Consider the following 12,118-nt stretch of genomic DNA (forward strand, 5'->3'; position numbering starts at 1 on the left):
GAAAATTCAAGTGCCAAGCATTGCTGTGTGGAGAATATCTGATCACGTGATTAACATCAACTTCATATCCACTTGAGAGAGATATTGGAAAAAGTGCAACTATTACAGTTTGAAAGCTACATGGTTGGATAGTGGCATTAACTCTACCGTCGCGCTGGAGTGGGTGAAAGATTAATTGATGTTCATCGTCGATTGAAGTCTATATCAACAATTTTAGAGCATGGAGTCGTTTATCGTGGGGATCATCACATCATACAGTTCATCAAATCAATACGTGCGATTGACTCATGAGTTCTGCTTCATCATTCCGCAGTTCGAACAAGTCCACCATTCAGTTTCCATGAATGTGCCGCATGTTTGACAGATCCAGCCCAAGGGTCGCTTGGCGATACTGCTGTCAAGGGCAGCGAGAGTTTCCACGGCCCTAGTTCGGTTCTTGAAGATAGTCTGACTGGCAGATTGGCTTATCGGGCGCTTCTTCTTATTGTGATTGTCTGTTCTGCAAGATCCTGTGGCCGGAGGTCCAGATAATGATCTAGTAGCTGAGGGTCTTGGGCGTTCCGAGGCACAAGCATCACAGCACAGAAAGTTGGCTGGGTTCTCAAGAGTGCAGGTGGGACATGTCCAAGGTTGTTCGTAAGAGGCATTGTCATAGGTGAGATCAATTGGGTCCTGAGGCTCAGCCGAGCTAGTAGACCTGGTGTTTTCTAGGACAGGAGGAGGGGAAGGAGCTGACCGAGGCCCGGCAGGAATCTCCTGGGAAGGAGGAATGTAAGAAGGCCCATATCTCTCCCTTTCTTCTTCCTGTATCAAATCAATGTAAGCTTCCATGATAGCCCGTTCGTTTGCGTCATCTTCTTCGGCTTTGGTGCGAAACCCATTCCTGGAGGCTTCCTCTGCAAGCTCAACGCTGTTGTCTGCACCGGAGGCACAGCCTTTGGTCACGTCGATACGCCTCTGCGCAGCATCAGCAATGACTCTGCGCATATCTGTTCCCCGTAGTACCGGGGCACCGCCAAGGCGCTGCCCTGATCCTGCTGCAAGGGTCCGTCTCCGCTCTGCAGCCGCTCTAGCTACGCGGCGCGCCTCGTCTATTGGCATGCTCCGACCACCCAAGCGTTTGCCCTGGGAGAGGAAACCCTCTCCGGTGTAGCCTTTCATGACTAGCTCTTCATGCTCATCACGTAGCTGGTTCCATAAGGCGTGAAATTGTTGATTATGTGGTCCATGTACAATATGACAGAGTCTGGATATGTCAATCAATGAGCTTTCTGAAATCTGAGCATCAACTTACTCATGCAGCATCGTATCAACTACCTGCTCCAAAGGTAGGAATTGACGCTCGTCGGAGGGGTACCGTAAACGGAGACATATTTTCTGGCCTGCGTTGATATTCAAGCCCAAGAGATTTCGTTGCTGTGGGTAGAATTCACACAGTGTCCCTACTCTCCAAGCCCTCTGACGCATAATCGGTTTAACTAGGGAAGCAATTTTCCGGAGCATCAGCAAAGCCTCTGCTTCTCTGGGACGGTGTTTGTCATGTTGGTACTCAGACACCAGCGGATCTAGTTCGCGCATCTTGAAGCCTTGAACAAACCGAGTCGAGTTGAAGAGGATCTGAGGATGAGATCGAAAAAGCAGGACGTGAAGGAGACACTGCTTGAGAACTCAAGCTCTTTCAAAGAGCATATATGCCTGGTGACAATGAATCCGTATACCTCTCTCTGTCCAAGCGGATGAGAAATATCTATCAGCCGCGGGCGTACAAGCCTGTCCAAAATGGCAGCGTGAGTTCCCCAGTCTCAAAGAGATATCAAAGAAAAAAAGATTTTCGCGACATTCTATGTGAGCCAGTAACTTGGGGAGAGTGTGATTATGCCGAAGGGCCCTGTCACTTCATTCTTTTGGATTGATAATCAACAGAAGTGATTAGAATTAATGCTGCCTTCGACCATAGTCACGTGCAAGGTTCACTCCCTTCTCTGAACCCAAGAAGTGGATGTTAGGCATCACAGAATCAAGTGAGGTCTGTAAGACGACTCCTGAAGATACAGATGACCAACCAAGGGTTGAGAAGTTGTGGCAGTTTGATGCATAAAGCAGCTACGTAGATGTACTACAGAGGAGGCTAGTACAGATACTGACTAGTGTACAAGAAGTCATGATCAAAAAACGTAGGTGGGGATCAGTTATAAGTACTGTACTCCATAGTCTGCGACATTTCACAGTGAACCACTTAATAACATGAATCTAGTTGTTCTCTGGCACAAATAGCAGCTTCCATATTAAGTACTTCTGCGACTCGTAGCTACAGTTGACAGCCTTATCCTTATCCTGTGCTGTGGAGTATATCGTGCTCATGTGACTGGTTGATATACTATTACATCTGCTGCACTTATCAGTGGAACTTTTTCGCTTTTTATCAACCTCTGTGGCATCAAGCATTTCGCTTCTGATTTCAACTTCCAATCAAGATGACAAGCGATGACCAGTTCTTCTTCGATTATGTGAGTCACTGTCTCTAAACTATTGCAAGTCAAAAGGCTTACAAGATGCTTCAACCTCCAGCTTGCGTCGATTCCGCATGACGTAAGAAGATACTCGCTCGAGGTCGCAGATTCTATCGACCGCCAAGTCGATCACATCGCGACAGTGGTTCGTGATACACTCTCACATCAATCATGGCTCCCTCCTGCGATCCGACCTTCACCCAAGACATATTCAAGCTTCCATGCGCCGCGGTCGCAGTCTTTCACTGATCGCGCGTATGACTGGATGATCCGAAATCGAGCATGGAGCGCTGCTTTAATCGCATTTTTTGGCACAACCAGCGTTCTGTATTTTGGGAGTAGCAAGCTGCATGGACGCCGGCGGAAGGCAAGGAGAGCTGGAAATGGTGCTCGAAAGGAAATAGTTGGTATGTTACCGAGATGGGAAACTTGTACGGGTTGTCCATAAGGGCTAATTACTTTGTCAGTTGTCGCCGGGTCTCCCCATGAACCTATGACCAGAGCGATTGCCACTGATTTGGAGCGCCGAGGGTACATTGTGTTTGTTACTGTCACATCAGCCCAAGAGGAACAGCTGGTTCGGTCGGAAAACCGAATGGATATCAGAGCCCTTTGGCTTGATCTCACAACAGTGAGCCTGTATTCCGCATCCCAGAGGACGAACTATTACTGACCTTGTTAAAGACTCCTTCGCCTTCCGAGATTCATCCCTCTCTGCGTGACATACATTCCCTCATTACACAACCGCAATGGCCGATGCCCGGCGTACCTCCCCATACCTGCCAGCTAAGCGGTCTTATCCTGATTCCGTCTCCCATTTATACAACGGGCCCGGTTGCCACTATTCCACCGTCAACCTGGGCCGATACCATCAATACTCGACTCCTTTCTCCTATACTGACCACTCAGATCTTCCTGCCTCTTCTTACACTTCGCAACACCAATAGTACTATTCTCGTCCTCTATCCCTCTATATCATCGTCACTTTCAGCTCCATTTGCCGGTCCTGAAGTTACTACTGCCCGCGCTTTGTCGGGGTTCGCGACGTCTCTACGGACCGAGTTGCGGCTCTTGCAGCATAAAAATATTGACGTTGTGGAGCTGAAGCTTGGCAACATCGACCTCGGGCCCCAGTTCCGTGATGCGCAAAGTCATGTCACTGGGACTGAGGTCCTCGCGTGGAGCGCGCAGCAACGGTCTCTCTATGGGCCGCAGTACCTTTCGAGTATCGAACAGCGGCCCGTGGCATCTGCAGGACCCCGTACGGTGCGAGGCTCACCTGCCAGAACGCTACACTATGCGATTTTGGATGCGCTGGAGCCAGCATCGAAAGATATTTTCGGAAGAAAAGTGCCTAAGAAACGCGTCATATACGCTGGACGGGGCGCGAGGTCATATAGCATCATTGGCGAGTGGGTTCCCGCCGGTCTGGTAGGATGGATGATGGGCCTCCGAGGCGGGCATCCTACAGCGTCGGACAGTGCCAGCAATAGCAGCAGTGAGACTGGCTGGGAAAAAGTCAATGAGGCGCGGTAATTTTCTTGCCGTATTCTTGGTTATAATTTGGATACTGATCCCTGCTGACATGCCTTGGTCTATTAAATCACATCTCCTCTCTGTTCTGGACGCAACGGGATATCTCATGAAAAGAAATACTCAATGGCACTTCAATTAAGATTGTATATCGCAGCGTGCACAAATACATGCTCATTAATATTATGTAATATCCTATATACACACACCTCATAATCGCCCGACTAAACTCCAACATACCGCATCTCCGGAACGTCCTCCTTGTCGTAGACCGACCTCTTGATCTTTCCATGGGTGAGCCTCCGCCTCAACCAAATGGCAGCCCACGAGAGAATGAAAATGACCAGGATGGCTGCAAAGATCCCAAAGCAGTAACCCGTCACGCGACCACTATGCTCGCCGTCCGGACCCGGATCCAAGAACGAGTAGGTGTAGAACCCCTCAGTGTGGTAGGTCAAGTACGCGAGCGCGACATACAGCAGGAGAATCAGCACCAGGACCGGAAACGCCAGAAGCGAATGCGGGTTCGTGGTGGGGAGGATGATTTCCAGCAGGGCCCAGAGGGAGTTGAGGCCGTGCTGCGAGATCTACAATCATTCATAGCGTTAGCGACACTGGACACTCACTTTGCGACACTTTTTTTTTTTGAGTCTTCAAACATGGACAGCATACATTCGACCAAGCCTGAAAAGTCCGCGTATACCACGGCGGCTCAAACAGAATCGCCCAGAATACGATCGTCACGAGAAACGGGAAGGTGGTGATGGTGGTGTAGAAAATGGCATGCAGGGCGCGCAGCGCACGAGGCAGTCTGTCGAAGAGCACGGAGCGCCCTGTGCGTGCGTAACATGCGGTATGGATCGCCGCGACGAGATAATAGAAGCCCAGACCCCAGTACGTGAGCCAGGTGAAGTAGCTGAAGCTCTGGCCAATCGCGTCGGAGTCGCCGTGGGTGCCGTTCCAGCCCCAGATGAAAAAGATGGTGACGAAGATGTAGAGGGCGATGAGGGCGCGGAGGAGAGCGAAGGGGAGAGGAGGGAGGAGCCAGGAGGTTTCGTAGCAGTGGCGGGAGTCGAGGGAGGAGTCGACGCCGAAGGAGGGTTTGGATAGCTTCATGTTGGCGACGGCGGCGACAGTAGCAGTGGTGCGCGCATGGGGATGGGATGTTGCGCCGGGGGGGAGAGGTGGGAAAGGAGTGGACGAAGAGTTTATTTAACGGTCATTCTGGAGTTTATTCAAAGAACACTTCCGCTAGGGAGGCTCAGACTTCGGAGGCTGAACTAAAAAATTGTTCGTCGTTTCTAGTGTTGTCGCCATGCCAATGTTTTTGTCAGGTGCCTTGGGAACAGCCCGTCTACGAAAGTACTGTACGTATTGTACGTAAGTCTACACTGTGGATACGTGGTTTGAACCTAACCGAAGGCTGGTGGAGACCAGAACTTGACTCTTTTAAGCGTACTCCGTAGAGACTCCATACGCTGCCTCGGGTGTGATCCGACTGTGGTTTATTGGTCTGGACGAGGGAGGCCTGATTCCGTCCCATGAACACCTCCATTGATGGAGAGAGACAGTGCATGCCCTATTCACTCCCTGAGCAGTTTGGGCCCTCTACTGAGAGTCCATAATTATCTTACTATTGATGCCCGAATAGAGAGTGAGTAGGATCTATTATTCGCCATACGCACCACAGCCTCACAGGATAGCGAAATTGAAGTTGTTAAGCTAAGCCCAGGCATTATTCCTCCTTTTTAGAGGTGGCAGGATAAGTTTCACTTTGTCCTAACACTGTACACAGTAACTTTAGGAATACAACAGACATTCAATAATCACTATAAATAGTGCAAGCTTGTTATGCTGAGGTATGCTATTAGAAATTACTAAACTGTACAGAGATATTTACGTCTGGCAGTTCAGCGCTTCACCAAGTTCTCAAGTTATCTTTCAGACTCTGGCATATTCTCAGGTCTCGTTGAATTAAGTTTGATTAGACTGATGCAAGCCACTCTATATTATATGTATACTTGAGAGGCAGGCGAGGTCTGCAATCAATATACTCCAGCACTGCCACTGGGGCGCCTGTTAACCTCTGAATGCGCTTCGCCTCCATCATTTTGCTTCTCTTGGAGTAAGACGCCAACTCCCGAGGAGAAAACAGGGAGGGAGGGAGGGTGATGATTTGATGAGAGCTGCCTCATCAAGCACACAATCAAGCTTCCATGGAGAATGATGGCCAACTGGGAGGAGGACATTTCCACCTACCCAAATACCTAGTGAACAGGCATGATTTTACCTAAGACTGCGTTGATGCCCATTCTTCTGGCTCAACGACGATAGACACCAAATATCAATCTGTATCTCCACAGTTTAACACGATGGCTACGATTACTCCGTAAGATTACCGAGTAGTCTATTACCATTCATCTTCAGGTCGTCCAGGAAGAGGGCCTTTCTCAGAGAGGTCGAGAGGCAGCGTCGCACCGAAGATCCTGTGATGCTAGCTATGATTATACCCATCGGCCGTAATAATGCTTAGGGCTCTACAATTGCCGGAATTGATATCGGCATAGCGTTCGGTGCCCCAATGCGAAACGCCGAAGATCGGACAACCACATCCAAGCCGAATCAGGTTTGCATCCCTGTCTGAGTGTGACAGACAGCATAGAGAAGGAGTCTCCTCTCGCCCGTTTCTGGCCAGTGTGGAGAGATATTGGTACGTGCATGAAAAGGCAACTCAGTCGAGTCTCCAGAAAGAGAGGCAATCATGGACGTACAGGTCCGGATGTGACTACCGATTCTTCTCAGTGAAAAGAGATATAAATCGTCATTCAGATGGGTAAAGTGAATGCAAGCATCAACCGGAGGGCATCCGCCATCAGACCTGAACTCAGGCTCCTCAAGAAAAGCCGCCTGCCGGAATGTGGGCACTCGCACGTTCCAGAGTCCTCGGAAGTCCACGTCCATCTTCACAGGAGCCCTTCATTGTCCCGGGCATACAGGAGAGCCGAGTGATGTTCGACACCCGGCCAAAGGGCCTTAGACGTCCTTACAAAGTAAGGTGGAAACAACTTCAGAGTCATGTAGCTGTTCTCACAACTACGGAATCCGAGACACGCATACTAGCCGAGCAGGTTTGCAGGGCCCGTACCTCGGTAAAAGGGGTTGTGCAGTGAATGAAATAGGTTTTGCTACATCTATCTCTATACCAAAACAAGTTACCCTCCCGTCTAGAACATGCGAATTTGGCATAATTACAACAGGCTGTTACTTGGCGATCTCCACACCATTAGTCGCACCTAGGGGTACAAATGTCAGCCTTTGTGATCCACCAAGAAAGTAATCAGACTTACCAAGAGCCTTCTTAATGTCACCATAGATGGCAAACTGCCCAGCAGTAAGACCACCAATCATGAAGAGACGAGTCGGAAGACCAGCAAAGGAACCACGAAAACCAAGCTCACCCGCAATCTTGATGAGACGGGAGACGGTGCTCTCCCCAGGGAGACCCTTGGTCTTGTTGATCTTGGAGAGCATAGTATCAGCTGGCTGAGAGATGATGGCAGCAGCAAAACCAGCAATGAGACCAGATCCCAAGTTAACACCAGTCTGGGCGCTATTTGACAGCTTAGACTTGTCAAGACGAGCAAAAACAGCCTCAGCAACCTTTTCATAGACCACAAATTTAGTCACTGTGTAGGGCACCCTATATCATGTCAGTCAGTCAGTCAGTCTATTGCGATATCTCTAAGTAGTTGAACCAACGTACTGCTTCAGTAGAATAGGACCAAAACCACGGTAGAAAGCACCAACGCCCTCGTGCTTGAGGATCTTGCCGAAACCGCTAAATAGGCCATTGGCAAAACCGGGCTCAGAGACAAGACGGATACGTGTAGCCTCCAGAGGGCAGAGAGCGATCGAGGCAAAGAACTCAGCACAAGCAGCCGAGACAGAATAAACAGCGGTACGGTTCTGACGGGCCGTTTCAAGCCCAAGGACGTTGATGGATTGCTGCTTGAAAAACTCATAACCACCAAATTTAAAGGCGCCCTGCATAAAGTAACCAGCAAACGTCGGGCCAATACCCGTCAAGAGAGCACCAGCGCCCTCATTTTGGATAACCTGACGGAAACCACCAATCATACCACGGTTGTAGGTCTTTGGGTCGAGTTGGATCCTGGTTTTGACACTGTAGGAGGGTTAGCAAGTCATGCACTTATTAAATTTTGGAGCTGAACCTAAATGGACAGCATACACGTCAACCGGAGTGAAGGCACCATGAGTAACAGAACAGCAGACGGCACCAGCAAAAGCGAACCGCGAGTAAAGGCCAAGGCCCTCGACCTTGCTCTCAGGGGCGGTCGGCGCTATAGCAGCAGGAGACGCAGCCATTGCGGTGTTGATATATGCACGCAACACGAAGGATTGGGGTTGGAAAAGGAACAGGTGTTACTGATCTGGAAATTGGGAAAAAGTTTGAGAGAAAGATGCATTCTGACAGACTAGCAGCCAGCCCCCACGTGTTTTGAGGTGACCAGCGTTTTCTTCGGTGTTTTTCTGCTTCCTTTCAGCGTTTTACGCTTGTATTTAAGACATTGGACGCGCTAGTGAGTATAGAGATCTTACAAGACGGGTGGAGGGGCCGCCGGATATGCGGTGCCTGCGAGGTCTCAAAAAGCTGCGCAAGGTCTTGAATGGAGATCACGAATTATCTAAAGACTCGATGAGCTCCTCAGGTACCACATAGTGTACCAACACCCATGCCTCCTAACCGCCCTATATGAGATACGTTATTTCTAACCCGGATCTATCCTACACCTTGACCACTTTGATGCCCATAATCCCCCTAGTGACCCCCTTGCCCTTGCGTACTGGATACGGCCGGAAGCTTCTCCCCCTTATCAGCGTGATATCTGTTATACCATAAGTCCGTAAGAGCCGGCACCGAAACTGGACAGAGCGAGAAGGGTAGAGTATCAAGTACTGTTATACCTCCGATCCTATAGTTAAATGTAGCTTTCAACTCAGTTCACACCCGCCCGATGGTCCTTGAAATCGTATCAACTGAAGAAATAAATACCCTGGACTGTAGGTACATCAAGCCCTCGATTTGGCCCCTGATCCAACATCTCATCCTCCACTCTTAGCACCGGGTTCCTTGAAAAGATGCTCACAATCAACAGGTGCGCGTCCGTGACCGCCTCGGCATCCTTTGGTCCATACCGCTCCTTCTGCAACTTGACCGTGATCAAAGGGTTCTTGTTAGGGTTATGGCTCATCTCCAAGGTGATATCATAAGGCGATCCTGCCCGCGGCGTGCACGGATCAATAATCTTCGCCTCACCACATGGCGTGCACCGCGCTCGACCATGAAGCGAGCAATAGAACGGCCCAGATCACCAGCAAGACCAATTATCAGGTACTTCTTGTTGTCGACGAATGTCTGATCTATCTCCATCGAACGAATACGGCTGGGGATGATCTGGCCTGACTTCCAGTCGACAACCGCATTGATCTTGGGACCTCGTTTCAAAGACACTATCTCATTACCCTTGAGTACAGACCCATTGTGATCGTTACTGACCTTGTTTGCTACCGTGACAGCGTCAACCAGACACTGAGTCGCGTTTCGAATGCTTTCTGCGGATGTCAGTGTAGCAACGTTCTGGAACAAATAGTCAAGTCGGCGAATAGAACAGCTACACGGAAGACATCTCTCTAGTCTTTGGTTCAGGCTTGCCGGACCCTTTCCGGGAGCCAAATCATAAGATACTGAAGCGTGTAGCACCAGCTTCTGGCAACGGTTGCGCTGCGTCTCTTTTTCGCGCAGTTGAATCTAGCGAATACCGCCTAATTTTGGAGCGGCCTTGGTGGATGTGAAGATGAGTGGGATACCAGCTGTTGCTGCTCGATGGCTTAGAGCCTTTGATATGGGGCATGGAAAGCTCAAAGATAAGTACGGATGAACCTGCGGTGAGGTCTGATAGCAGAGTCTGTGCGAGGAAGTCTCATGAGATGCCTGGAAGCACGGACTATTCAGATCCGCCTGGTTTGTGATGGTAACAAGCCGGTGGAAAGGGACTTGAACACAAGTCTCGGAGAGAGCGACCACCGTGCCGTCTATTCCAGCAACCCTGTCCTGAATTAGATAGAAGTAGCCCAGCTGGCCAATTCCGAGAGCTTTTGCAAGAGAGTACTCCGTCTCCGCCTGGACCGTCACAAAGGTCTCTTCAACAGCTAGGGGAACAAAGCGCTCCCCATGAAACCCGAAGAAAGACTCGTTGTTGCTGTTGTCGTCGTAGCCAAGGGCCCAAGCCTCCTCCGGATCCTGGTTAACTAGGATGGGATGGCGGCCAGAGTGCAGACGATTGTTTCTGCCGACATCTGGCTTGAGATGTGAGTGGCAGTGCACTTCCACTCTTAGCTAGAAACATCAATCATGTTGATTGAGGTAATACAATACGGTGTGCCCAAGGTGCGTGGACTGGATTTCCTTTGAATACACATATTCATCCCCTGATCTATACTATTCTATTCTATCTTGCCGCTGCTTAGCCGACCAGCCTATGGAGGAGCTCGACTCTTTATCTATATAAACTTCTTAATTTGGTGTGTTTATTGCTGAGATTTCCGACAGACTAAAACAGCCCTATCAGCGGACACATCGGGATTGTTCGCTCCATGGGGCAATAATATCATTAGTATACTCGCCTCCACAAGCATGTACTATGGGCCCAACAGACCGAAACGCCGAAGAACGCCGAACGGACTCGCAAAGTGTGCCTCGGGGGAGCACGCCGGCAGTTTCCCGCTTGCTACTGCGTCACCTGGGTCGTTCAGTCGGCGTGAGCATAACGTAATGAGGTAGCGGCCAATGGCGCTCATAGTAAGACACGGGCCTTCGATAAAGATTCTGGTGGACCTTCACCTACACTGAGTGCAGAGTCGCATTCCTTGGTACCTGTTCAGGTCATCAAGACCCGGAAGGACACCACTGAGAATGGAGTCGGTTGATACTGTGGCTCCTGTGCTTCCAACAACTCAGCGTACTGTGATCATAGAAGCTGGAGATCGGGTGCGCGTCCGAGACGATATGCCTTTGCCTACGCTTGAGAAACACCAGTTCTTGATCCGAACGGAGGCCGTGGTAATCAATCCTAGCGACACCAAAACGCGTGGCCCCTGCGTGACTCCTGGTGGTGCTAGGTCCTGATTATACCGCAACCGTCGTCGCTTGTAGGCCAGAGGTCACAGAGGTCAAGGTTGGTGACAGGGTGTGTGGAGCTCAGCATGCCATGAACGCCAACACACCTCATCGTGGATCATTCGGAGAACACGACATTTCTAGTATGATTATCAAGGAAGATGCTGCTAGTTCAAGTCCGTGACTATGTCACTATGGAGTAAGGAAGGATATGTGGAGGGATATGTTGGCAGAGTGAGTTATACTACGGTGTTCATACATAGCTGTTGAGAGATATGTCCTTGGAAGTGGTTGTCGAGTATACTCTGCGGTTCTCTTTTTATTCACTCCTTTCCTCAGGATCTGAGGATCCTGATCCTTCTGACAGATACGCCAATAGCCGTGAACTGAGAGAAGTGTTTTTCTGTAATAATACTGCTAAACTGTTCAGTTCTAAATCAGACCCTTACCCTATACCAAATTTCTGGAATCCTGGTCTCAATAACTTCCCGAGTTTTCTCATTCAACCACAAAACTACTCATTCTGACACACGGAGTGGTTTCTTATGGTTGAGTGCTTGTTCTCAGTCACTAGATTAGCTGTAAATAAATAAAGAGGGTAATGAAAAAAAAATGTTTTGTAAATGTCCAATTGAAGTGTGCTGGAAATGAAAACCATGACTTCTAGACTTTCGACTGAACCTCTTAAAGCTTAGGCCTTATGGTATACCAGGGGACATGGGGAGGCTGAGGAGATAAAGCTTTGGCTAAGATCAGAATCCCATGTTCAAGGTTTGCCTGCCCTACGATGATCTCCTATTTCTGTTGATACTTATGTTGACTCCTAGGGGAAGAAGGACTACAATTAGGGCTGGAGTACATACTAAAGGATCTAGGC

General features: G+C 49.4%; 6 protein-coding genes across 6 annotated transcripts; 2 read left to right on the forward strand and 4 right to left on the reverse strand.

Moving 5' to 3' along the window:
* Positions 1-23: 23 nt before the first annotated feature.
* On the reverse strand, positions 24-2,057 carry AFUA_1G02700 (metalloendopeptidase WSS1). The gene is made up of 2 exons (XM_744927.2): positions 1,295-2,057; positions 24-1,246 (listed from the first exon to the last, which is right to left on the reverse strand). Exons 1-2 carry the CDS (start codon positions 1,576-1,578, stop codon positions 286-288), a joined length of 1,245 nt encoding a protein of 414 aa, XP_750020.1. The 5' UTR covers positions 1,579-2,057; the 3' UTR covers positions 24-285.
* A 121-nt stretch (positions 2,058-2,178) lies between these two features.
* On the forward strand, positions 2,179-4,046 carry AFUA_1G02710 (DUF1776 domain-containing protein; the record flags this gene model as incomplete). The annotated part of the gene is made up of 4 exons (XM_744928.2): positions 2,179-2,507; positions 2,569-2,917; positions 2,978-3,141; positions 3,195-4,046. The coding sequence occupies exons 1-4, from the start codon at positions 2,475-2,477 to the stop codon at positions 4,044-4,046; spliced, it is 1,398 nt and encodes a 465-aa protein (XP_750021.1). The 5' UTR covers positions 2,179-2,474.
* Positions 4,047-4,267: 221 nt separating this feature from the next.
* Positions 4,268-5,375, reverse strand: AFUA_1G02720 (uncharacterized protein; the record flags this gene model as incomplete). The annotated part of the gene is made up of 2 exons (XM_744929.2): positions 4,716-5,375; positions 4,268-4,630 (listed from the first exon to the last, which is right to left on the reverse strand). Exons 1-2 carry the CDS (start codon positions 5,157-5,159, stop codon positions 4,268-4,270), a joined length of 807 nt encoding a protein of 268 aa, XP_750022.1. The 5' UTR covers positions 5,160-5,375.
* An 842-nt stretch (positions 5,376-6,217) lies between these two features.
* Positions 6,218-8,740, reverse strand: AFUA_1G02730 (uncharacterized protein). The gene is made up of 4 exons (XM_077803795.1): positions 8,293-8,740; positions 7,807-8,226; positions 7,391-7,743; positions 6,218-7,336 (listed from the first exon to the last, which is right to left on the reverse strand). Exons 1-4 carry the CDS (start codon positions 8,427-8,429, stop codon positions 7,305-7,307), a joined length of 942 nt encoding a protein of 313 aa, XP_077659967.1. The 5' UTR covers positions 8,430-8,740; the 3' UTR covers positions 6,218-7,304.
* A 357-nt stretch (positions 8,741-9,097) lies between these two features.
* Positions 9,098-10,544, reverse strand: AFUA_1G02740 (putative polyketide synthase; the record flags this gene model as incomplete). Its single annotated transcript, XM_744931.1, has 4 exons — positions 9,098-9,342; positions 9,396-9,873; positions 10,006-10,421; positions 10,496-10,544. The coding sequence occupies 4 exons, from the start codon at positions 10,542-10,544 to the stop codon at positions 9,098-9,100; spliced, it is 1,188 nt and encodes a 395-aa protein (XP_750024.1).
* Positions 10,545-10,758: 214 nt separating this feature from the next.
* On the forward strand, positions 10,759-12,083 carry AFUA_1G02750 (uncharacterized protein; the record flags this gene model as incomplete). The annotated part of the gene is made up of 3 exons (XM_744932.2): positions 10,759-10,901; positions 11,007-11,212; positions 11,244-12,083. 3 exons carry the CDS (start codon positions 10,759-10,761, stop codon positions 11,423-11,425), a joined length of 531 nt encoding a protein of 176 aa, XP_750025.1. The 3' UTR covers positions 11,426-12,083.
* Positions 12,084-12,118: the final 35 nt, after the last annotated feature.

The sequence above is a fragment of the Aspergillus fumigatus genome, chromosome 1 (genome assembly GCF_000002655.1).
Source record: "Aspergillus fumigatus Af293 chromosome 1, whole genome shotgun sequence".
In the NCBI taxonomy this organism is placed as follows: Eukaryota; Fungi; Ascomycota; class Eurotiomycetes; order Eurotiales; family Aspergillaceae; genus Aspergillus; species Aspergillus fumigatus.

Coding starts and splice junctions, on each gene's coding strand:
- AFUA_1G02730 (XM_077803795.1), bottom strand. CDS start 8,429: ATGGCTGCGTCTCCTGCTGCTATAGCGCCGACCGCCCCTGAGAGCAAG. Junction 8,227..8,292: donor GCCTTCACTCCGGTTGACGT/GTATGCTGTCCA, acceptor ACCCTCCTACAG/TGTCAAAACCAGGATCCAAC. Junction 7,337..7,390: donor TGACATTAAGAAGGCTCTTG/GTAAGTCTGATT, acceptor TTGTACCCCTAG/GTGCGACTAATGGTGTGGAG.
- AFUA_1G02700 (XM_744927.2), bottom strand. CDS start 1,578: ATGCGCGAACTAGATCCGCTGGTGTCTGAGTACCAACATGACAAACAC. Junction 1,247..1,294: donor GTTGATACGATGCTGCATGA/GTAAGTTGATGC, acceptor TGACATATCCAG/ACTCTGTCATATTGTACATG.